Source organism: Pangasianodon hypophthalmus, chromosome 9, assembly GCF_027358585.1.
Source record: "Pangasianodon hypophthalmus isolate fPanHyp1 chromosome 9, fPanHyp1.pri, whole genome shotgun sequence".
Classification (NCBI taxonomy): Eukaryota; Metazoa; Chordata; class Actinopteri; order Siluriformes; family Pangasiidae; genus Pangasianodon; species Pangasianodon hypophthalmus.
This window is the reverse complement of record NC_069718.1, coordinates 22,261,930-22,286,601: the sequence shown is the minus strand read 5'-3', so window position 1 is coordinate 22,286,601 and position 24,672 is coordinate 22,261,930. Positions and strand designations below refer to the sequence as shown.

Genomic DNA, 24,672 nt, shown 5'->3' with positions numbered 1-24,672 from the left:
ATATTTTCTAGTATACCTGACCAATAAAGCACAATTATCAGAGTTATATTACAGTTATCATTTAGTTCTTATAGCTATTAGCCAATTTAGCAGAAACTGAATGAGTGTAATAATTCAAAATACCTAAGACATGTCAAATGTCACTCCAATGTCAAACTGGAAGTAATATGTTTTCTTGGTGGAACTTAGGTTCAGAAATAGAAAGCTCTCTAGACAAACTATTATCATACAAACATTATTTAAATAATGTACATATAATAATAATAAATGTGTACTTAGGAGTGTACTGGAATTAGTTTTACAGTTACAGGGATGCCTAGCTGCACCGCTAATTCTGGTGAGCTGGCTGAGTTTACAGATTTAGTTTACTTCCTCAAGAACGCGATGATGCTATTCAGCAACCTGCAGTACGGCGGGAAATGAGCGGATATTGCGTATCTCCCTCTGTAACCGCGCCTCGCTACGCAGAAACACTAAAGTTGCCGAGTCCTTCCGTGTTTCAGACGTGGCGCCGGAGCTCATTCAGCGGCCAGCCTCATTCCCAGCCCCGGCTTTCACACTCATCTCTCAGGTCAGTGTGCACTGCATTTATACCTGACACAGAAAAACGTCTTGGTCAACGTAATGTACTGCAATTTTATTGTTAGCTAGCTACATTTGGTTGCTAATTGGCCAAACGTCAAGCTAGCGCTAGCTGTCTGTATGGGGTTGAGTGTATTGGGGCAGGGAGGCAGCTAGCCAGCTTGTTTGCTCATTAGGGAAGACTTGATATGCAGGGAAGTTATGGCAATATTACACAATTTTAATATGTATTTACCGAACTAGCTAGCTAAACAGATAGTTAGATATTGGGTCAGAATCATTTTGAACAACTTTTAAGGTCAGGTGTTTAATTACATGACTTTATTGACAGGTTTTTAATCAACTAATCACCCAAACAAACACTCCACCATTTTAAGTTGCATCAGTTCCAGTGGTGAATAAAATCCCTTTCTTGGTTTAAACTTACTTTCAGTCACTAGGGTTAGTAAACACTTGATAAAATCACTTGCTTAAACATAAATATTTGGTAATTTAAAGTTACTTCCAGTTAGTGAACTATGAACCTGTGATAAATAACATTTTCTCTTTTGTGTTCTCTGTATTCAAGTCTATCCAAGTGTCTGCTCTCTGTGTACCTACAAACACGACAAACACCCGTGTTGTGATTCGTTTGCATGTGTACTGTATGTTTGGCTGGTTGTGTTTCAGACACTTTGCTTGAACCATGTGGAGGAAGGCAGCTCTTGTGGCATTGCTGGCCCTTGCACTAGGTTACCTCTATCACACAAACCCCAAGCTTCAGGAGCCTGTGTTACGTCTCATCACCCAGTCCATCCCTCAGTCACTGTTCTCCTCACAGCATGAACATAATACTGCAAACCTGGAAGAATCCATCTCCCGAGCCTGGGACGCTCTCATCACTGCACCTGCAAGGCAATGGGGTCGAATAGCGGTCGGGTGAGTGTGTGTGTAATATATATTTACAAAGTTTTTATCCATGTTTTCTATTGCAAATGACCACTTTCTTTTTCCATATGAATGATATATGCTGTTACAGTATATGCTCACCAAACTTTGTCAGATCTATCCAATATCCCACATTTTTTGAACAGCAGTTTACTTTTTAGTGATTTTTCACCTCACTCTTATCATTCTACGCTGGTCACTAATGAGTGTTCCTATTTTTAGTTTACTTCCAGGTGTGATGGTTTTACTGAACTATCTACAGAATGTATATAAAACCACCCATTTGATCACTACCTACTTCTTCTGACTAATATATATATATATATATATATATATATATATATATATATATATATATATATATATATAATCTTGATTTAGTTATCGTCAGCAAAGAACAAATGGCATCTTTTCACTGCTTCCAGCAAACGACAGCCAATAACACTGAAGTGATTTTATCTGTACTTGAAGTATTTTATTTAAAAAAAAGGAAACAACAGAGCTGTTGTTTTCATCATTCTATTTCGGTACGTCAGGCTCTTAAGCTCTTAAAATAGGTGTTATAAATCATGATGAGAAAAAGGTTTTCATTAGACAGTGATGCACTGCATGATTTTTTTTATTTTTGTTTTATACACAAGCATTTCTCTCCACAATTTTATTTTTAGTCCAAAGAAGTGAGTAGTGATCAAATGTATGGTTTTATATATGTTCTGTAGATAGCTCAGTAGAACGATCACAACCGTAAGTAAACTATTACACAATAGGATCACTAGTGACCAGCGTAAAATGATTTGAGTGATGTGAGGTGAAAAAAATCACTAAAAATAAACTTCTGTTAGATAGATCTGATAGAGTTTGGCGATCATATACTGTAACAGCATATATCATTCATATGGAAAAAGAAAGTCGTTTGCGATAGAAAACATGGATAAAAACTTTGGAAGTGGCGGCACACAGAATGTTGCCTTTATTCATGGATGATTTTGTCTTTTTAAGCAAGTCACTAAGGGAAGTATGTATTTGTCTCTGCCACTTCCTTTTGTTCTGCTGATGGGCTTCGCAATTAACCACTTTTGCACTGACTGAATCATGACTGACTGACTTTAGCAGCAGCAGAACGGTTACTAGCCCAATACTGATTTACTCATCAAAAAAAGTGCAAACCAACATGCTCCATTTCCACACATATCCATCACATAGCTATCAAACAGAAATTTTATGTTGCTTTACATCGTATCTGTATCTGTCAGTGTTTTTAAAATATCTGTTAATTGGGTAAGTTGGATTTGCCATTGCGTTTAAATAAAGTCATTCAAATGACTCAAATAACTGAAAAGCCTCAAAACATTTCGACTCATTTAGGAACAGCAACTCAGCGCCGATCTCTGGTTTCCTTCCTCAGGGTAAATGCCTGTATTGACGTAGTGGTATCGGGCGTCAAATTGCTCCAGGCTTTGGCTCTTGACCCAGGATCTGGACAAGACCATGACGTGTTGCACTCCAAAGAGGACCTAAAAGAGGCCTTCATCCACTACATGGAAAGAGGGGCAGCCGCAGAACGTTTCTTCTCGGATAAAGAAGTCTTCCAAAGGATTGCAAGGGCTGCTGCTGAATATCCTGGTGCTCAGGTACAGTGTGTTGGCTATAGGGTTGTCTTTTTGTTGTTGTTGCCTTGAATGAATAGTCAGGGATTTTGGCAGAGGTTAACAAAAGCTGGCTGATTTGAAACTAAAATTCCAAACAAATAAAGCCCCTTCCTTGTCCTAATTGATTGGATCACTTGTTTTAATCTTCTGGGACCTGTGACACCACACAGACAAGTATTTTAACAGACATCTGAACAGATATTTGTTATTAATAGCTGCCAAAATGTGAGGAGAACTTTGGCATAGTGCTCTGACTTAAAATGTCTGACCCACCAAATAACTGTCAAATAACAGTACAGTCATAACAGGTCTAATAACAGTTCAGCAGTACTGTAATTAGCTTTTTGTTCTAATACGAGCATAACTCAAGTGTATGCCTTGTTCTAGATGCTGCTGATTACAGGCCTATATGAAGAAGAATCCAGGAAGTAACTGCAGTGCAAAATAGTAGACATTAGTCAAAGTTAAGTGTAGTACATAAAGTGTACATAAAGAGAAACAGCTATTCATCAGCTATGACTGTAGTACAGCTGTGCAGTGATGTGTCTTTGTTTTGCTTCTGGATGGTGATTATGGAATTAACTTTTTACTCTTTACATAGAGTAGTTAGGGATCAATGTGAATCGACTGGAAAAACAAACTACTCAAGCTGTTTAAACTTGATCTCCTTTCGTTGCACCATTAGTCAACCTTCTGGTTGATTCAGCTTGATTCAGTCAGATGAAAGAATTAAAACTGTGTCAGAAGTATGAAAAATTGCTTGCTGGTGCAGTATATGCTTATTACATTGCATAAAGCTTTGACCCAAAAGAAACATGCTTCTCAAAATCAAATAAAAAGAGACATTCCATGCATGAAGCAATGAGTACTCAATCACATACCTACTCTAACAATCGGAATTGTGTGAGCACAAACATTAGTCTGAAAGGTATTTTTGATCGCTGACAGCAGTATTTACAAACCCTTATTTTGCAAAAACTGGACTACGTTACGTAACTGAACAAACTTTCCACAAAACACAGCATGTTATGGTTCTCCAGTGCTCTCTGACAGGCAGGATGTTTGTGAAACACAAACATCCTGCCTGTTCCTTATTCAGCAATGCTGTTACGTGTATTCCATAAGAGTAGCTGAATCCGGTACATGTACACATTAAACATGTTTGGGACCTGTAAAGAAAGTGCTCCCTCACTAGAGCTGACAGTTTAAATATTGAATGAAGGCAGAGTCCAGGGAGGATTGAGTTTCTGTGTCAAATTTAATTCTGCTTGGTTGACAGTAATTAATATTTTCAGCAGCAGACTCAAGCCATGCTTGCTCTTGCATTACTCCATATGTATGTGTGTTTTGGCTCACCCGTGACCTCTTCAGCTTAGAAGTTTTGAGTCAGTTATTCACGGGGCATTCTGGTCATAGGTAATAAGATACAGTCCCCGCCTAAAGTATTGGAACGGCAAGGCCAATTATTATTTGTTTTTTTCCTTTCCCTGATATAGACTGAAGACATTTGGTTTTGAGATCAAAAGATGAGTATGAGATGATAGATAAGAGTTTTTTTTAGCTTTCATTTCCTGATATTTACATCCAGATGTGTTAAACAACTTAGAACATGGTACCTTTGGTGGCAGACCACCAAATTTTTTGCAAGAAAAGAAACAGATAGTCTTAAAGAAAATAACAGTTAATATTTGGTGTGTATATATATATCCCTTGCTTGCAATAACTGTGGTGACACACTGACATCACCAAACGAAAACCTTTCACTTTTTTCCCCTGATGAAGTCCTTTGTGTGTTTTGGGTCATTGTCTTGCTGCATGATGAAGTTCCTCCCAATTAGATTGGATGCATTGGCAGACACATTGTTTCTGTAGACTTCTGAATTCATTCTGCTGCTACGATCATGAGTTACATCATCAAGTTGTTAGTACACCAATGGTTTCTTTCTTTTTCAGGATATTCCAAGTTGTTGTATTGGCGATGCCCAATGCTTGTGCAATGGCTTTGATCGATTTTCCCTCTTTTCTCATCTTAAAAAATGGCTTGCTTTTCTTCCATAGACAGCTCTCTGGTCTTCATGTGGTTTATCCTTTTTAACAACAAATGCAGTTTTCACAGGTGAAACCCAGGACTCAAACCCAGAGTGCACATTCAGAGCTATTAATTCTTTAAACAATCAGTGTAACAGGGCACACCTGAGCAACAAGAAACACCTGTCAGTCACATGTTCCAATATTTCTGATCACTTGAAAAATGGGTGGGTTAAAACAAAAAAGTAACATGTTCTTAGTTGTTTAACACATCTAGCTGTAAATATCAGGAAATAAAAGCTGAAATTCTCACATTCATCTTTCGATCTTAAACCCAAATGTATTCAGTGTATAGCAAAAACAAAAGAATTGGCCTTGCTGTTCCAATACCTACGGAGGGGACTGTAACTCTATGGGTGATGGAGGATATTTCATAATCAACGGCTTCTCAATTTCCTGTCTCCTGTAGGTGTATGTGGGAGGAAATGCTGCTCTGATTGGCCAGAAACTTGCCTCTTACCCAGAGCTGGTGGTAAGTTCATATCTGCATTTCTGTAGATTATCTGATTGTCTGCAATGAATCATAGACAGTGTAGTGTGTAACGGGTGTGCTGTGACATTTAACAACACTTCTGCTAACTGCTAACATTAGTGCGCTTGTTGGTTCTTCATCTGATTATTTTACCTGTTTTGTGACTCAGGTTTACAAGTTTAAAAAGTCTCGCTCATGCATTAAGACATACCTCATTGGCTAAAACACATTTGTTTGTTTTTTGGTTTTCCCATAGGTTCTTTTGTGTGGCCCTATTGGGCCTAAGCTGCATGAATTGCTGGATGAACAGATAGTAGTTCCACCACAATCACTTCAGGAGACTGATGAGTATCACCTCATCCTTGAGTACAAGGCAGGTCAGGATAGATTCCTCTTTCCCTATATGCATGAACGTATAAGGAGGCTACTACAGATAATGCAGTACTGTTCATCTCATAAAAACAATTTATGGAAACCTGTTTATTTTAAAAGTGCTTATGAGCGTATAAGATGTGTTATCCCCATAGTGATGGTTTTGTTAATCAGAGTGTAAAAGCTAAAGTCAGCTCTTTGCATGTGTGTGCATGTTTAGGGGAGCAGTGGGGTCGAATTCAGGCCCCTCAAGCCAATCGCTTCATCTTTTCTCACGATGTGTCCAATGGCGAGATGAGTACTTTGGAGACCTTTGTGGCCAGTCTGGAGGAGTTTCAGCCTGGACTGGTGGTGCTGTCTGGACTCCACATGATGGAGGGAATGGGCCGTGAGCTCTGGGAGAACAGACTCAAAGAGGTGTGCTGTACTTTTGAACTACGCAGGATTTAAAATACCCTGTTTATATTTTCGTAATCAGCCATCCAAGAGGAGTAAAGTATTTATCACATCTGTGAGCTGATCTCGCTTTACAATGCTTAGCTAATGCTCTAGCACTAGGCATGAGACGGTACACTAAAGAATCGCTACAATACATATCCCAGTGCAGGCTTCACGAGACGATATTAACATGATACTGACACAATAAAATATTAAATACATCGTATTGTAAGAAAAATAGATCAAGATTTATAAGGTGTCATTTTTCCCCTATTATTAACCTGTTATTATTCTTTTTCAGTGTGATAAATGTATTTCATGGTAATGTTATTAATATAGAAATACTGTTTGATGCTATATTGTGCCCTAAATGATTAGGCTAAATAACATATTTGTGTGATCACCGTTCCTTCTGCTGTCTGATCAACTTGAAATGCACAAGTGTGTCGCACTTAACAATGTACTCCACTGTCAGCACAACACACAACATGCTTCTGAATCGTTTTTAGACGCCATAGATGTGACTTGCATCAAGTTCAGCATGCAAGTGTTGATTTTAACCCGTGTTTCAGATCACGGTCAAGCAAACCTCGATAGAACCTCGATAGAACCTCGATAGAACCTCAATAGAGTGCACGTGTGTATATAAAATATATATATAAAATATATATGCCAGTTTACAGTAACTACGCTTTGTATGGCTATGCTACGGATCTGCTGTGAATTCTGGATAGTGTGGAAAATGGTGAGCATTAGTGTACTACAGGCCAAGTGAAACCAGGCTGTGGGCCGGATTTAGCCTGTAGGCCTTGTGTATGACACATATGCCATAATTAGTTAGGTTCACACTCTCAAACTTCGTACTCTGTATGCTACTACCTCTGGTGCTGCTGCCTAATGTGTAAGAAGAGGTAGAACTCATAATGAATATTAAACGTAAATATCGCTTCTCTGATGCAGCTCGGAGAAGCACAATTCATCCAGTATTTTGTATTGCGATATTCAAGACAACAAAACTCTCTCATGTGTCTCTAGCACATTTTTTATACTAGTGCATCTAATTATGAAACTACTACAAGCTGTATTACCGTACATGAAAACTCTTTTTGGGCCGTTGATCACTGCCAGCATTGGAAAGGTGACCTTACACAGAATACACAAACACTGCAGAATATTGCACTTCAGATAAGTTTATGTCTGTCCAATCTTAAAAAGTACTTTAATCTCCTACAGTTTGTGCTTGCCATCTCTGATGTTCGCAATGAGGCGCCCATCCATCTAGAGCTGGCCAGTATGACTGATCGAGATTACATGAGCATCATCACTAAGGAGGTAAATGTATATGTTTAATACATGTCCTCTTCTACCCCTTGCACGTGTATGTGAAAGATATGGGTTGTGTAAGATACTGGATGCTTTGTTATGTATTACACTACAACTTGGTCCTTGTAAGATTTTAGGCCTGTTATTTCCCAGGCAGAGAGAAATCAAAAACCGCATTGAAAGCAGGAATAAAAAATGAGTTAGCACCTACACCTACTCCACACGCTACCTTGTCACTACCTGATCTGGGTCCTCTGCCCAATTTGCACACCACACACACGCCATTGTGGTGCATGTGCACATTTTATGATGCTTTAAAGCACTGCCTGATCCATAACACGCATGCATCATTTCATGATAGAACTAAAGTCATCCATGTGACTTAATAGAAACCTGTAAAAGTAACTCCATTAGGAATGGCATCATTTGCCACGGCTTTTTTTTTTTTGCGTAACTGGAGAGTTTTACTGATTTAAAAACATTGAATAAAAATGAATACAGCCTTATGCTGCATACTGTAGCAGCTGAAACTAAAAATATTTTAATTAATTTTGGACAACAAATTTATTTCTCCATTGATTTCTTGGGCATTCCAACTAAAATGATGCTTATAGATAGATAGCAAAAAGACTGGAGATCACCCATTTTAGAGAATACAGTGTTGCTAATAATATTCTATACTAAAGGCTAGACACAATTCTCTTAATCAATTAATCTTACATATATTTTTCAAAGCAAAGTTGAGGAAGTTTAGACCACCATAATTTATACTATTTGTAATAAGACATTTTAATATTATGCATTTTATCTTATGATTAAAGGTCATACTGCAGGGTCTGTGTTACATTTGTATGGTATAAACATGGATACTGAAGTTTTTCCATGAAATGTCACTTATGACATTGTGTACACATGGATTTAATCGAGCTGTAAAGCATTAATGCACGCACAGTACAGATGTGTCTGTGGCAGGGGCCACAGACTGGGTAGCGACACACCGTCTGTAGCTGAAAAGCATGCGTACCACATTCAGTATTGTGTGCTCTTTCGTTAGCAGGTCTTGCCCATGGTGAACTCGATTGGCCTGAATGAGCAGGAGCTGCTCTTCCTGTCTCAGGCTGGCGGAGGTCCTCACTCTGACCTCCACTCATGGAACGGCATTCCTGACGTGGGCCGCGTCTCTGATATCCTCCTCTGGATCCTGGAGCAGCATGGCCGAGCTGACTTGGACTCTGAAGCCCATCTAACCCGCATCCACTTCCACACTCTGGCTTATCATGTGCTGGCCACAGTGGACGGCCACTGGGGGAACCAGCGGGGAGCCGTAGCGGCCGGGGCCCGTATTGCCAGCTCTCAAGCTTGCGGATTACAAGCTGTGGACGTCAGTAAGGTGGAGCTCAAGGCTCCGCTCAGCTTCTACAGCTCTTTCTCAGAACCGAAAGAGCGCTTAGTTTTGGACCCGTCCAATCCGGTGACGGTGTGGCGAAGGGGGAACGTGTCCTTCCATCTCAGTCCAGTACTCATATGCAAACAGCCGCTGCGGACAGTAGGGCTGGGGGACGCAATCTCAGCAGAGGGACTCATCTACTCTGAGATTGTGCCCCAGCTGCACTCTGATGACTAAAACGTTTACTTTTAAGCTATTTAGTCCCTGAGGTCCAATAACAATGTCTTAAAAACACTTCCTTACACTTGATCCTCCCTTCAATACCTGCTAAGCATCTAACCAGCTGGATAGATGTTCCTGTAGGTGCTCCTCCGTTCCGTTAGTCCTGAACAGTGTGATGAGTGGAGGAAGAGAGGATGTTTTTCATGGTTACAGGAATGAGACTTTGGTCCTCACTTTGTCTTGTGCAAACTCGGTGCGTAGTCTTAATCCTTATGGTGAGTACTGTACTTTGTCTTACTTGAGACTGTATTATTGCACTGAGTAGAAAATGTGTTTTTTTTTTTTTTTTTTTTCCCCTCCACACTCCATGGACTTTTCCCTCCACTGAATACTATGACAGAGTCCTACTTATGAACAAGGTGCAGAAACCCTGAGCTGCTGTGAAATGAAAATAAAAATGTCTTGAGAATCCCACAGCCCCCAATGAAATCAAATGCCTTAACCAAAACCAGAAACTAACCAAAACTTTTATGCTTAAGTGGTTATGTGTCTGGTGCTTAACTGCACTCTGCCCTCGAACAGGGAAAAAAAAAACCCAAATAACTATCCTTCTATACTCCTTCCTGGACTTGTTTAACTTAAGCACAGTCTTCTGGCATAATTAATCTAATACTGGTAGTTAAAGCTAACTAGTTCTCACATATACCACAAGTTTTGTCACCCCTGCCCATGGAAGGGTTTTTACAATTTTATAATAATTATGAGGACATTGATATTTTGAAACAACACACCAGCCAAGAAAAGTGTAAAATCAACTATTTAATATTTTAAATTCCTTATGAAGCTTTGCTCACTCGTGCCCCGAATAGATCAAGCTCCAATCTGCTTCGCCTGAAATCTACTTGGTTGTGGAAACAATATAATTTTAAGTAAAATCTTATTAAAAATACATGTTGATTCTGAAATTTATACATGGGCATTAACTCGACTATGTACAACTGTCTTAGACATTTCAGCTGTAAGCTTATATCAGAATGTCTTTAAAACAATGAAAAATAGATATATTTGATCCAATGTGTCTAAACTTTTGACTGGTAGTATAGGTCAAAACATTTAGGTTACTGAAATTGTGTATTGTAACTCGTACCTACTTGAATGACAATACACAAGCTTATAGAAATGGCGGACATCTTAGTGTTCTGCTTCATAGAATATTTGTAAGAACACCAGCACCCGCTTCATCCTCAGCATGTTTTACATCATTTAAGTAAAAATCCTGCCTCTTTTTATGCTGAATGGCTAAAAGGAAGTAAGGAAATATTTCCTACTTGTTTAATCATGTCCTGTACTATTCTTATTTTTATAGAGCATAAATCAAATGTCTGTATGTCTGTACATACATAGTGTTGAAATGATTCAGTATCTTGGTTCAAGTTGTTAAAAAAAAAAAAAAATCCTGCCATCAGCAACTGACTGATTTTATGCATGATGAACTTGAAAGGTTCTGTGATTTGACACATTTCTTCTCTAATAAGAAAGAAAGCCTGTTTCTCTCTTCTAATGCAGGAAAATGATGTATGTAGGCCAGCTGTCAGAAGTGAAAAGACTGAACTCCTAGACTGAACAGGGAATGAAGGTCTATTTAGTTCAGTGTTTAGTTCAACAGTGTGGTGTTGTCCTTATTCTAACAGGACATTTGAGCTGAGAAATGACCAGTCTGTCCTGGACTTCTAGCACTGACACTGAGTGACCCTGATACAGTCCATTAAACAAATTAGAGGTCATAAAGCTGCTACTGTAAACGAACAGACAGAATTGTAAGAGGTGATCGTTGTTTCTTATCTGGACTGATGATTGCCAAAAGCTGCACATATCACTGAATTTCAAATCTACTTTTCTTTATTTTACAAGGCTTTCTTCTCCTTTAAGGAAAACGGTGTGTCTTCAGCAGCTCTGTTTCTACAGTTAACATGGAATAATGTCATATTTAACTTTATGCTTTCTTTCTGTCTTTTGTACTGTATTTTGATGCTTTGTTTCTTTAAAATGACTCCATATTAGGGTGGCATATAGAGCTTTCAGTTGAGAACAGTTAGTTTGTACAAATTATGCAAAATCTTAAACATTATAAGGATATTAAGATAACGGGAATATTTAGGTTATGGTGACTTATGACATTTAATGATATTTTTTATAGCAATAAAATATTTCTGTTGATTCAAAATCACTGTCTTGACGTTCTTTTTGTAAAGAAATTTCTAAAGTGATAAATAGTTTAAACTGTAATGGGGGAAAATGCAAACAGCAGAACTAGTTTATTTTTCATCTAGCTCAGATACAGAGGTTGGAAAAGCATGATGCTCTACATTAATGTAATGGATATTTGCATTTCAGAATCCATAAGGACATATTTATTACAATTTACAAAAATGATACTGTAGGTATAAACATGTTTTACATTTCAAAGTCAGTGTAACATATGATTCTCTATTTATTAAAACCCTGTTAGTGTTAATGTGCTTAAAACAACACAGCAAGGACTATAAGCCATTTCTGTATACAAGTCTAATCGTTCCTGAGCATTCCTCCAGGTTCAGACTTGATTAATGATGTAACCAAGTGAACTTTTAAAAAAAAAAAAAAGCTTGAACGTGGCAGACTCTTAAGAGCCAAGTAAGCATCCAAGCAATAGGTCTGTAGAGAGATCATAATGTAAAAACTCTTTGTCCAAACAATATGCCTAAAAATAAATAAGCTATACATTCATAGGACATTAAAACTCTATAAAGCGCACACACACTGTTTACCAAGCAGCAGGTAGCATATGTCCATGTTTGGGAAGTTCTACTCTGCCACTGCTCTGGGTTTGCTCTTCTTCTTCTCCTTGGCTTTGGGAAGTTCTGCTGCTTCATCACCATCATATTCCTCTCCTGGAGGCTCAGAGGGGGGTGCTGGTGCACTCTCCACATCCGGCTCTACACACGAAATAAGAACGTTAAGCATGGACAGAACCTGACAGCCGCAGCAGCGGCTTGTGTCCATTGATCTTGGCGGGGCTGGACGACATTAATAATGACATAATCCCAAAATAAATTAAGCCTGCATGACTTATGCTATAGGCTGCAATCTGGTAAATTTTTAGTAACACTGTAATAGGCAGCTGAGAGTCAACAACATGCAGTCATCCAGCATAAAGTCTAACAGCGGTTTTAGATGTACCTTTGTTCAACTGTGTTCGATACAGCAGGTGGGTTTCCCATGTGCGAGATGAACAAAGAAGAGCTAATATCAATAACCAGGGTTGCCAGGGTTCAGAAAACATTTCCAGCTGAACTACATCTCCTAAACCACACAAAAGACCTAAAACTAGCCCCCAAAAATCAGAAATTGGAAAAGGAAGACAATTTTTCTCAGCCTTTGTTTGGGACTATTTCACATTTCTGATGTATGGACCTTTTTTTGGCCTTTTTTCCCCAGACAATTATTGGATTTATTTCCAGTGATTTGGTATAAAACAAGATCTTGGTGGCCATGGGGTATTTTAACCCAATTTGGAATCCCTTTCATTAACCGCATTAGCATGCAGATCTCATTTTTGACCACTAGGTGTAATAATAACTCTGTGGAAGCTAAACTTGACTTGCAACATCTAGAAAGACGATCAAATCAGTGGCTTATATCTGTGAAATAGTGACATCATAAAAAAAAATAAAAAAATCGCTGGTCATTCAATGATTAATTGTTATTTCAGTGGAATAATTTTTTTTTGTTAACCCTGCACTATACATTATATCATTGTTTTTAAAACAATAATTATTAAGAACACAGTGACAAAGTGCAGTACTGGTGATAGTACTTAGTTCTTATACCTTGACACAATTTTTCAGCTGGTTTAATCAACGAGTGTCCAAGATCCACTTAAAATCTTAAAGCCAATAAGTAAGTATGTGATTTGGAACATGACCAACTCTGAATTGGTGTACCTGCAGCCAGTTGCATGCATTTGCTGTAACCTGCAGCAGACGACATAGCCTGACCCAAGGCCTGATTGGAGCCCAGGGGCTGCTGGGAGGAGGACGTCTTGCTGGAAGATGAGCGCTGGCTGCTCTTGGACTCTTTGCCTGGTTTCGACCAGAATAAATTGTCCCCAGCCTGAAGGGCTGCACCCATTTTATGAGCCATCTCTACGAGCTGTGGAGAAAGCAGGTGCATTTAGAGCACAGAAACTGAGTACAGATACAGTACTGTGCAAAAGTCTTAGGCACCCTACTGTTTTTTTAGTACAAACTTTGTTATCGATTTTTAGTTTATGACTTCTACATTATTGATTCAGTACAAAAACATTTTAGATTCCAAACATTAGTTTTCCAGCACAAAATTAAATGTTACAGAAAAATGTTTGTATGTCAGTAAAGAAAGCAGCAGATTACATAAGAGACACTTTTCAGATAAAAACATAATGAAGGCTGCTGGGATCTGCTGCAAAAATAAGAAGCAAGTGAGACAGACTTTGTTTCATTTATTACTGTTTACTGCTCTTTATAGTATTTTTTAAATGTAGAAACATTTAATTTCATTATTTTTGAAGGCATCTTTGCTCTACAGCATTTCTTTGCATGTGCCCATGTGACTTCTGCACAGTACTGTATGTAGTGGTGAATACCTGCAGGTATGAATGTGGAGACCCACATGCACTGTGTATGAATGCGGTGAACTTCAACATAATGCAATGGACCGGCTAATTATAATGGCAAGGAAATACAGGACTAGATGTGTGAGCCCCTGGTTTCTCTAGTCTGATAGTTAACTTTAGCTAACCTGTTAGTATTTCTGAGATGAATTTTAAACCATAAAATGGGTACACAATAAGAATTTGAGTACAGTAAAAAATGAATCAGTTTAAAGCCTTAGCATTAGTCATTAGTCAGAAACATTTACAAATATAACATTCCCCAAAATAGTGTTTCTAATTCAATACTCAACACTTCTGTATATTCTTATCTAAACGTTTAATGTTTTCTAGCCGTTAGCATGTTTATGAGTGACGTGATGTCATCCCAAATCTGAGCTGTATTTGTGTAGTGAGGTTCTACCTCAGGGTCAAACTCAGTGCTGCTGTTGCGCTCTATCAACATGTGGACTTTTTTCTCCATCTCCTGGTACTGCTGTAGTGCTGCCTTCTTGTCTCCCTGATTATACAGCAGCACTGCAAAATTCAGATTCACCAGAGGGTTGGACCTGGAAGAGATAAAGAAAAACAGACGATCAGTCACCTTCAGTCAGCCTCTGTAAATCAGCTGCAGTTTGTTTGGAACTCTTATAAGACTTACTCATCGAGCTGAACAGCTTGTTCATATGACCTGCGTGCGTTTTCTACATCATCCAAATTGGTCAGGGCAACTGTCAGAAACCAAGACATGAACAATTATTAGTCAACACCTTAATCTTTAGAGCAAACCGAGACTATGGGGAAGTTCTGCTTATCAGATTATTCACAATCACTCAGAACTTGACAATAAATAACCAGCACAATATGACACCACAGTACATAACCTTAATGAAAATATTGGTGTCTGTGCATTGACAGATTATTTCAGATGATCCTGTATTAACCAATCAGAAATCAGGCTATGAATGAACAGAAAGTCTTTTCATTCAAATCTCTATGTTGCAGCCCATCTGCCTCAAGGTTCAACATGTTCTGAGATGTTCTGACATGCTTTTCTGCTCACCATGGCTGTAAAGAGTGCTAAGTTTCTTAGCCTGTGCACACTGTACCTACAGATTCCTGTTCTTGGCTGACAAGAGCAGAACATGATGTGGTCTTCTGCTGTTGTAGCAAATCCACAATTAAGGTTCAATGTGCTGTGTTGCCAATGTGTTGAGATGCTTTTCTGCTCACCATGGTTGTAAAGAGTGGTTACTTGAGTTAATGTAGCCTTCCTGTCACCTTGAATCAGTCTGGCCATTATCCTCTCCATTCTCCCAGACTCATTCAAGCTGACAGGAAGTGTGATTACCATTCTTTACAAGTGTGATTACCATTCTTTACAACGGTGGTGAGCAGAAAGGAATCTCAGAAAGCACGACACATCGAACCTCAGACGGATATGCTACAACATACAGACTACATCGTGATCTGAGGCTACAGTGGCCCCAGGCTCACGGGAAACTTGTGTGATCTTATGTTGCATAATGACAGTGGTTATTGCGTGTTGTTCTTGTGTAACACTCTGTCAAATTTTTGTCATTGTATATATGTAGAAGAGAGCTTACAGTCACATTTTACAGTTTTTCAGTGACAGTAAGCTTGAGATATTTTGACTAGACCTACACGAACACAATTTTAATCTTTATTTCCTCTGTTTAGCTTATGAAGGAAGGAAACACGTGTAAATACCTGCAAGCAGCATGTAGAGCTCTCCCATGCGTGGATGCAGGTTAATGGCAGCACTGAGGAAGTGGAAGGCTGAGGCGTACTGCTGCATGGTGAGATGCACCAAACCCAGATTATACAAGACCTTCCAGTCAAATGGAGATAAGTAGTTTGCTCTCTTCAGACAGCTTATAGCCTGAGAAACAAACAAAAAAGGGAAAAAAGCACAACAAAATTAACAAGACAGAAAGCAGAAGTGTGGCATCATATAATTGCTCAATGACACAAGGTGAAAAACTCTGAAGCTCACAGCTACATATTTCTTCTTGCCAAAGAAGCACATGCCAATGTTGTTCCAGAGCGGGGGGCTTTCAGGCACGGTGAAAGCCGCCACACGATACTTATTCATAGCCACGTCGAAATCCCCATGTGTCTGCATCATGCTTCCTGCTGCCAGGATGGCCTGGGGGAAAACACAACCACTGCGTATATCACTTTGAACTTCAAAGGCAAGACATATAACTTGAAATGGAAGTTTTTCTAACCTTGTAATTGTTTGGGTCATAAGTCAGAGCATTCCCAAGATGTTCAAAGGCCCTCTGATATTTTCCAAGCTAAGAAGAAATACAAAAATGTTATGAATTTGAAACATGGACCATCCAAGGCAACATTAGGTTCCAAGTGCAGGCTGCCTGCTGAAACCGACCTGCATATACAAGAGTCCCAGTGTGGTCAGCAACTCGGTGTTCTCTGGGGAAAACCTACAACACACATTCACGTCTGCTCAGTGCACCTCTGGATAATTCTGGGCAAATGATGTATTCGCAAAAAATATATATACAGTATATACCTACATATAGACCATGTGAAATTTTTGGTAAATGGCAAATGACCAGAAAGGCTTTATTATATAGACAGAGATAACGTGTATTCAGCTACAATGGTGTTACAACTACATCATTCTTAACACATGGTTCACAGAATCTATGTACTTTCAGTCATAAAATGTGGAACTGTTCTGACCTAAATATTTTGCCATGAACACTGGGGATGTTACTGCAACCTGTCTCGCTCTGTAACAGCTAAGACATTCAACAACGTCTTGCCTGAACCATCTTCTGTCTAGCAGCATCATATTTGTCTTCTACTTTCTCGTCACAGTGCAGCTCCTCTCAGCAAGCTGTTAGTTATTCATTTCGGCTCAGAGGAAGAACAGAGGGAGTACGCCTCTTTCTTCTATCTCTAGTGTAAATGAGCGGAAGCAAGGGTTCTTGCTTCAGGAGAAGCCCAGTACTGCTCATTAAAGCACATCAACATTACTAATTCAGCTGCTCTACAGGAGGGCCATTGTAAAGATGAGGACACACAGTGTGCTCGCAGCAGCTCCTCTGCCTTCACATATTTACTCTCCTAGAGTTCCTCTGATTCTGTGCCAGAGTATACACGAACAACTTCAAGGAGTTATTTCCTTATTTTCTAGAGTCAATAAAAGGAAAAAAATAAACACTCCTAATCAAACAAGGTCACTAGCATGGTAAATATCACTGACTCTTTTTGTAGCTATATCCAATCAGCGTGTGAAATCCGATTAAGACGTGACTCTGATCTTTAAAGAGTCATTACTCAAAGCTATTAAAAATGTTCTTTCCTTAAGGGAGGTTTGCAAAAAAGAGTTGTAACAAAAGAAAAGTGTCACAGTCAGCCTGTAAATGTGATTAATTACAGCCACTGCTCTGCGTCTCATCCCAGCATGCTGTTTTTCCCCCAAAGCGTTGACTTCATCTGCCACCACCACTTGCTGTGACTCTCTAAGGGGCATCTGAGGTTACTTTCAGTCTAATCTGAGGTTACTCTCAATCTAATATTTGCTTCACATCACAGAGCGCCTTTGATCGTGTGTATTGTAGGTCACAGAAACAAGGCTCAGAGCTAGAAAATGGTTCAGGTGAAACATTAACATCTGAAACGGCACTGCACATTGGAAATGCCAGTGGACTCTGATACAGTACTGCAGAACCTGACCAGAGGGAGTGAGTGAACAGACTTACTCCACTGCACTCTTGTAGATCTCAATGGCCTTCTCTGTGTCTCCCTGTAACAGGTAGACCTTTCCCAGCATCATGTAAGTCATGTCGTGCTTGTTAAGCTGCAGCGCCATGTTTAGATGCTCCTCAGCCTGCATGCAAGTCAAAGAGTCGAACTTTAAATCATCCACAAAACTACTACAAATACAATAATCAATAATCCATGTTTTGGAAAAATAATTTACTGTACAGGCATTTATTATAGCAGGTTCCATTTTTACTAGCATGGGCCTCATTGAATGATATTTTGTTTTAAATTGTGGTTAATTAAAAGGTAAATTGTAAAATTGCATTTCACAATTTTTTCACAATCCATTTTTACACTCTTTACATGGCATGGTCATGATAAATAATACAGTCTCCCTTTATATACACTATACTGTATGACCATAAGTTTGTGGACACTTGACCATCACACCCATATGTGTTTGTTGAACATCCCATTCCAGATTTAGTCCCTCTTTGCTGTTATAATAACCTCCACTCTTCTGGGAAGGCTTTCCACTAGATTTTGGAGCGTGGCTGTGGGGATTTGTGTTCATTTACCCACAAGAGCATTAGTGAGATCAGGCACTGATGTTGGTGAGGAGGTCTGGGGTGCAGTCGGTGCTCCAGTTCATCCCAAAGGTGTTGAGTGGGGTTGAGGTCAGGGTTCTGTGCAGGACACTCAAGTTCTTCCACTCCAACCTTCACACACCATGTCTTCATGGAGCTCGCTTTGTGCACAGGGACACTGTCATGCTGGAACAGGTTTGGGCCTCTTAGTTCCAGTGAAGGGAAATTGTATTGTTACAGCATACATTCTGTACAATTGTGTGCTTCCACCTTTGTGGCAACACTTTGGGGAAGCACCACATGTGGGTGTGATGGTCAGGTCTCAACATACTTTTGGCTATGTAACATCAACTGACAACCCAAATTGCAACACAGAACACTCGGACCGACTTACGCTCTTGAAGTCCTTGGTGTAGATGTAGCAAACTCCGAGATTATGGTTGATCTCCTGTAAATAAACTGAAATGTCACTTTGTGCTTCAGAGTAAAGCCCAAAATGGCAAATATTAAGCTTTTAATGGTCTTAACAACGAATCATTGGTCAGAAAATGAGCAAGAATGAAACAAATGCACTCCTGAGAGCTCCTGTGCCACTACCTGCTCATTTACTTTTGCTGCAGTGAACTGTTTGAGGAAAAGCTAGAAACAAGGAAATTCACTTATATAGTCTTCTTGTATGCAAAGGAAAAATCATGATAGTGATTGAAATGTTTGACATAAAATTCAAACTAATACTGCCTCACCTGATGCAGCCCATCAAGGGCCACAAGGCTTAAACATTTAAAGAAATCAAAGGGAAAAGCTTCCCATACTAACTTCCTTTATCTATTTGTTTCATTCTTGCTAATTTTTTTTGGCCCATTTTTTTTTGCCCAGTCTCAAATTCTTGGTTTGAGAGTTAATTGTTGTTAAAAGTGCTAGGACTTTTACCCAGTCTTTCTGATTGAGACGAGCCGCCTCATTGTAGACCTCAATGGCAGCCTTATGTTTCCCTAAGAGAAAACTGAACACACACACACAATTTCTTTCTTTCTGACAGAATCTACAAAGTTTCACAAAACAGAAAAAACAAGAAGTATGTCAACACAGGATGCTTACAGGGAGCGAGCCACTTGTTTGAGGTTGTCTGAGCTGGTGGGGTTGAGGATGGCACAGCTCTGAAACAGCTCTAGAGACTGCTGGATCTTTCCTTCTACACGCAGGATCAGAGCTACACACACAAAATATTAAAGGCAACGGTCATTACAGAGTTAGAAATGGGTGCAGTAGTAGTTTTGTGCAATGGTTGCACATCACATATTAACACTATCAACCGTCTAGTGCAGAATACACTAGGACTGCAAGAAAAAAAGAAGTGTTCCCTGATAACATTACACATTTCAGCCACACAAAATGTTACATTTGTCAATATCTGTAGGTTACAGTCAAAATTACAGAAATGTCTGAAACCACATCGGCAAGTTTGTGTGCCATAACATAAGAACTGGACTTAGTTAGAGTTTACCTTGGACATATATGGCATATTCACACATGCCCTGAGTCTCCTGCAGCTGCTCTTTTATAATCGCCTGAGAAGATAGGAAGCAAATTCAACACAATGAAGGATTTATACAGGAATAATAGAAACTGAAGAAACTGCCTTCAGAAGAAGAGCTTGCACCTTGCAGGTCTCGTAGTCTTTACGGATGTAGTGTAGATGGATGAGCCAGTTCCTCCTCTCTAGTATCGGGAGCTCTGGGGCTGAGAAAGGAAATATAATATATTATATATAAACCAACACCTAGTCCACTAAGTTATATTAGTGTTACCTTGTGATATAACCATGTGCAACCAGCCTGCTGCAACAACACAGTCATTTCAATCCTGTTTTAAAGTCATAAACAGAAAGCCAGCAAAACAGCAATTATTTTGTTTCAGTAGTGATCTGTTAGGCATTTTGTGCCACTTCAGGTCATACTTCACCTTAAATGTCGTTTTAGAACAGAAAAATAGAGGGCACAGAGTTCAAATGATGCATCACAGGCCTTATTTTACACATGAGGAACTGGCTAAACATAAAAAAGGATAATGTTTGCTGACTTATTTGCTGCTTATGCCACTGTGCCTAGTCTCCTCACTGCAGGAGAGCGTGTACAGATCCCCGTTCCCAATCCTAAAAGGCACCAGAACAAATGGAGCTTCTACAGTCCGGGTGCATCTGCATGTTACTTAGCATGTTCACAAGCCTGCTGGCAAAATCTGCTCTCAAGCCGTTCTATTCTGGGACAGACTTTTCTCTCTGAGCTTTAATCCTCTTCAAACGAAACTAGTGCAAGAAAACTCAACAAACAGCACCATCCACAGGGTAAACTGAAGAATGACAGTCAGAGTCACAGAAACAATAATATTACTCACACTATGTACTCAGCTACAAATGTACCTCGTAGTGATGAGAGTGAGAATAAGAGATAAAAAAAAAAAACAGAACAGAACAGAAACTACTAATCCCCTATATTCTTACATACACACAGAAAATCTGTAGTAGTAACATTACCAAATTAACTTTCTGATATATTGACCTGCAGTCAATAGGAAAAGGAAAATTTGCACCCCATACTGTTGGGCTTAAAACTGGGTCCTTGGATGACTAGTGGTTAGGCCACAGCGCTCTCACCCGATTCCCGACTAGGGAACCGACCCCAGCCACTAGGGTTGCGTGCAACAGTGTGCTTTCAAAATTGGATAAAAGTGGTGAGGGTTGCGTCAGGAAGGGCATCTGGCGTAAAAACTGTGCCAAACCAAATATACGGACCAATGATCCCTAAAGGGAGCAGCTGAAAGAGGAACAACTGTTGGGATTAAAACTGATTTTTTTTTTGGGTCTCTGTAATTTGATGTTGCAATGAATGACAATATCAGCAGAAAAAAATATATTTCTATTTCAAAAATGTAAATATATACAGAATAAATTTGTATAAAAGTTTCAAAGTGGATGCATGGCTGCACATAATTTTAAATATATAAATATCTCAAATTGAACAGAAATGTTTAATTTCTGCAATCTTGTTACCAGATTTAAACTTCCAGTTGCTTATATGACTGCACTATATTATACAGTATTAGGCCTATAGATCCTTTTATCTAACTTCTTATACACAGTCAAATATTTCACTATTCAACTCTTTTTGGGGTTTAATCCAAACCTCAGTAACTCAAAACAAGTAGGTCTGTAAATAATGTCAACATAAATTTAATGACGAATTTAATAAAATGTGTTCTGTGAGTGGAAGGTTCAGGAATAAAATGGTATATTGCTCCAATAATTAGTTAAAATATTATTCTGCACATTTACATAAAGTGCCCATAAACCTGTGCTAAAGGGGTCAGTGGATTTTTTTTTTTAAATAGTTAAAGTGTCCCTGGCTTCAAAAAGTCTAAGACCCCTGATCCAGCCTTTTAAACACATTGCATATGTCTGTATTCATTAGGGAAACCAGCTCCATCCAGTTTGTTTGAGAATACTGAATAGTGGTCTGTATCATCTTTCTCTTTCTCTGCTTCTTTGTTTAGAAAGTGTCGCAATATGTCGCCTATACCTGTGGTATTGTGCTTAATAGAAAATTTGGTCCAGTCTAACTACACTAGCAGAACCATCTTAGATGTACTCATTTCAATTTAAGAAATCTGAACAGTTTCCAAGCACTGTGTACTCTAAAGCACCCTCAAAAGCACTTTCCAAAACCCAGATAAAGTGCACACCTTTCTGGAAGTGCGATGGATTCATTCAGCAGGACCGTAATGTTAGAAATGATCTCTCTTAACAGTTACTAATGTTTCCAGTTACTTCACAGTGTGGGGTAGCAGCACGTGAACAGCTCTGAAACCTCAGACACTAAACCCTGGACTTCAGGTACGTACCTTTTTTAGGACGGGCTTTCGTGGCCACAGGTAGTGAAGCCTCCTAAAATCAATAAATAGATCAAAATATCAAAAATACACTCTAATACTAGATACAGTGAGTTATTACTACACGAATACTAATCCATTTCTGTTACACATTGCATGAGAGTAACTGCTGTTAATGGCAATTTAATAAGAATCAGCCAGCTTTGGACTGTGCGAGATCCTAAACACAGACACGGACAGATTCAAAAACTCATGTAACTAATGTTCTTCACCTTCCTGCCAGTAGATCTAGAAGATCAGAACATTAGATCTATCTATGTCTATGCAAGACAACTTAAATGTTATCGTATTAATAACCGAAATTATTCTCCTTAAAGAAGAAGTAGAACAACACCATAGGAAGCTTCTCAAGAATATTAAAGGTCAATAGTTGGCATAAAACCAGACCAGTGCTTTCTGCTCAACAGCGATAACCTTGACATTAGCTATTATCTACACTAACCAAAAAGAAAAAAAAAAATTAAAATGTAAAATTTTAACCAATGACAAGTGACACCAAATCTCTCACACACTTACCTTGAGCTAAACACTATCTTCTGCCCAAAAGACAAAAATGCAATCATTTTAATGTCAAGTGTTTTCAGCTCTATAGAAATCCATTATAATGAGGGTTAACACTTCAGTAATCAGAACTACTGTCTCCTATCAAAATAATGATTTTGTTTAACACGTTAAAGCCATATTAAGCTCACTTCACACACTTCCAGCACACACTTTACCCTGGTCAGGATCGTAATGGATCCGGAGCATATCCCGGGAACACTGGGCACGAGGTGGGAATACTCCCTGGATTAGACGCCACTCCCATGCCATTCAGACACCCTTCAAAGCAAGGCGCAATTTATCTTAGCCAGTGCATCCACTGGCACAGTTTTGGGAGGTTGGAGGAAACCAAGGACCCTGAAGAAACCAATGTGGATAACTTGCACAGAAAAACAGAAACACACGGAGTGTAACCCGAGCTCAGGATCGGGCCCTGAGGCTGTTAAAATTTATAGTTAGTTCAATGGGATCATTATTTTCAGAGTAGACAGTAGTTATGATTAATAAAGCATGATAAAAATGTGGTCTTTCTGGGTCGCTGTTCGAACACAAAGTTGTTTATTAGATAAGGTTTGAACGAGAATATGCTTAACTCTGTGTTTTATATTTAGTTTAAGGGATCATTGTTTTGATAGTAGACAGCAGTTCTGGTGAATAATTGCTGTTCTGGTGAATAATGGTTGTTCTGGTGAATAACTGCTGTTCTGGTGAATAATTGCTGTTCTTGTGAACCCTGGCCATGAGCAGCCAGTGGTGGCTCAGTGGTTAAGGATCTGGGTTACTGATCAGAAGGTTGGGGGTTCAAACCCCAGCATTGTGCTGCTGGGCCCTTGAGCATGGCCCTTAACCACATCTGCTCCAGGGCTGTATCGTGGCTTACCCTGTACTCTAACCCCTGCTTCCTAGCAATCTGGGATATGTGGAAAAACTGCACTTCACTCTGTACTTGTACTCTGCACAATGACAATAAAGCTAAGCCTAATCTAATAAAGTGTGAGTGAAATCTGGTGTGTATAGGTTGCTGATTTTAACATATTAAGCCATCTTAAGCTTATAAGAGGCCAAAAGGCTTAAAGTGAACATGATTATGTGCTTCTTTATGAACTATTTTGTCCTTTGGGAAGTAGATGGTATTTATGACAAGGTGAGTGTGTGTGTGTGTGTGTGAGTGAGGGTAAGAGAGAGATTTGCTGTAGCCTGCTCATTGTTTGGGTACATTAAGCCACGTTTTAGACTTTTCCCGGATTAAACACTAAGTGCAGCTCTTCCAGGAACCAGCACAGAGCCTGTATAGATGCTCATATGACTCTTATTAGCTGATTATTTCCTCTGAGAGCAGACTGTTGCTGTGCGCGTGCACAGCTCTCTGCTGCTAACTACACCCCCAAACCAATCCGCTACATGATAATTACTCGAATTAGCTCCTGGCTGCACTTGAGGACGTACAAATTAAGCGAACAAACACGTTTTTAAACGAAAGGTTTAATGAAATCCTCACCGTTTTGACGCTCTCGTCGTCAGCCATCCTTTCCTGTAGCAGATTACTAGGACACGCACTTCCGGTTTCTCACAGCGCGCTCAAACGCACAGCGGTTACCATGGCAACGCTCTACCCGCAACGCACTGTAGAGACGAGGGCTTATGTGTAATGTTTTATTAGATTAAATCATATATTATATTATATATTATATTATACCATTAGATTTGTA

General features: G+C 39.2%; 2 protein-coding genes across 4 annotated transcripts; one reads left to right on the top strand and one right to left on the bottom strand.

Moving 5' to 3' along the window:
• Nucleotides 1-466: 466 nt before the first annotated feature.
• On the top strand, nucleotides 467-11,684 carry adpgk (ADP-dependent glucokinase). Of its 3 annotated transcripts, none has more exons than XM_026919449.3 (8): nucleotides 467-571; nucleotides 1,252-1,500; nucleotides 2,915-3,140; nucleotides 5,656-5,718; nucleotides 5,975-6,095; nucleotides 6,311-6,507; nucleotides 7,762-7,860; nucleotides 8,909-11,684. In XM_026919449.3, the coding sequence occupies exons 2-8, from the start codon at nucleotides 1,268-1,270 to the stop codon at nucleotides 9,473-9,475; spliced, it is 1,506 nt and encodes a 501-aa protein (XP_026775250.2). In that variant the 5' UTR covers nucleotides 467-571; nucleotides 1,252-1,267; the 3' UTR covers nucleotides 9,476-11,684. The 3 variants fall into 3 exon arrangements, with proteins under 3 accessions (XP_026775250.2, XP_026775249.2, XP_034163329.1); XM_026919448.3 differs by having other exon boundaries at nucleotides 8,906-11,684; XM_034307438.2 differs by lacking the exons at nucleotides 467-571; nucleotides 1,252-1,500; nucleotides 2,915-3,140; nucleotides 5,656-5,718 and having other exon boundaries at nucleotides 5,978-6,091; nucleotides 8,906-11,684.
• A 62-nt stretch (nucleotides 11,685-11,746) lies between these two features.
• On the bottom strand, nucleotides 11,747-24,579 carry bbs4 (Bardet-Biedl syndrome 4). The gene is made up of 16 exons (XM_026919447.3): nucleotides 24,462-24,579; nucleotides 22,373-22,415; nucleotides 20,136-20,215; nucleotides 19,980-20,043; nucleotides 19,574-19,685; nucleotides 19,406-19,478; nucleotides 18,870-18,923; nucleotides 17,885-18,012; nucleotides 16,543-16,597; nucleotides 16,382-16,450; nucleotides 16,147-16,299; nucleotides 15,861-16,032; nucleotides 14,791-14,860; nucleotides 14,554-14,698; nucleotides 13,444-13,651; nucleotides 11,747-12,435 (listed from the first exon to the last, which is right to left on the bottom strand). Exons 1-16 carry the CDS (start codon nucleotides 24,486-24,488, stop codon nucleotides 12,305-12,307), a joined length of 1,584 nt encoding a protein of 527 aa, XP_026775248.1. The 5' UTR covers nucleotides 24,489-24,579; the 3' UTR covers nucleotides 11,747-12,304.
• Nucleotides 24,580-24,672: the final 93 nt, after the last annotated feature.

Coding starts and splice junctions, on each gene's coding strand:
- adpgk (XM_026919448.3), top strand. CDS start 1,268: ATGTGGAGGAAGGCAGCTCTTGTGGCATTGCTGGCCCTTGCACTAGGT. Junction 5,719..5,974: donor CCTCTTACCCAGAGCTGGTG/GTAAGTTCATAT, acceptor GTTTTCCCATAG/GTTCTTTTGTGTGGCCCTAT. Junction 7,861..8,905: donor TGAGCATCATCACTAAGGAG/GTAAATGTATAT, acceptor CTCTTTCGTTAG/CAGGTCTTGCCCATGGTGAA.
- bbs4 (XM_026919447.3), bottom strand. CDS start 24,488: ATGGCTGACGACGAGAGCGTCAAAACG. Junction 13,652..14,553: donor GCACTGAGTTTGACCCTGAG/GTAGAACCTCAC, acceptor CTTTCTCCACAG/CTCGTAGAGATGGCTCATAA. Junction 12,436..13,443: donor ATGCATGCAACTGGCTGCAG/GTACACCAATTC, acceptor TTTCGTGTGTAG/AGCCGGATGTGGAGAGTGCA.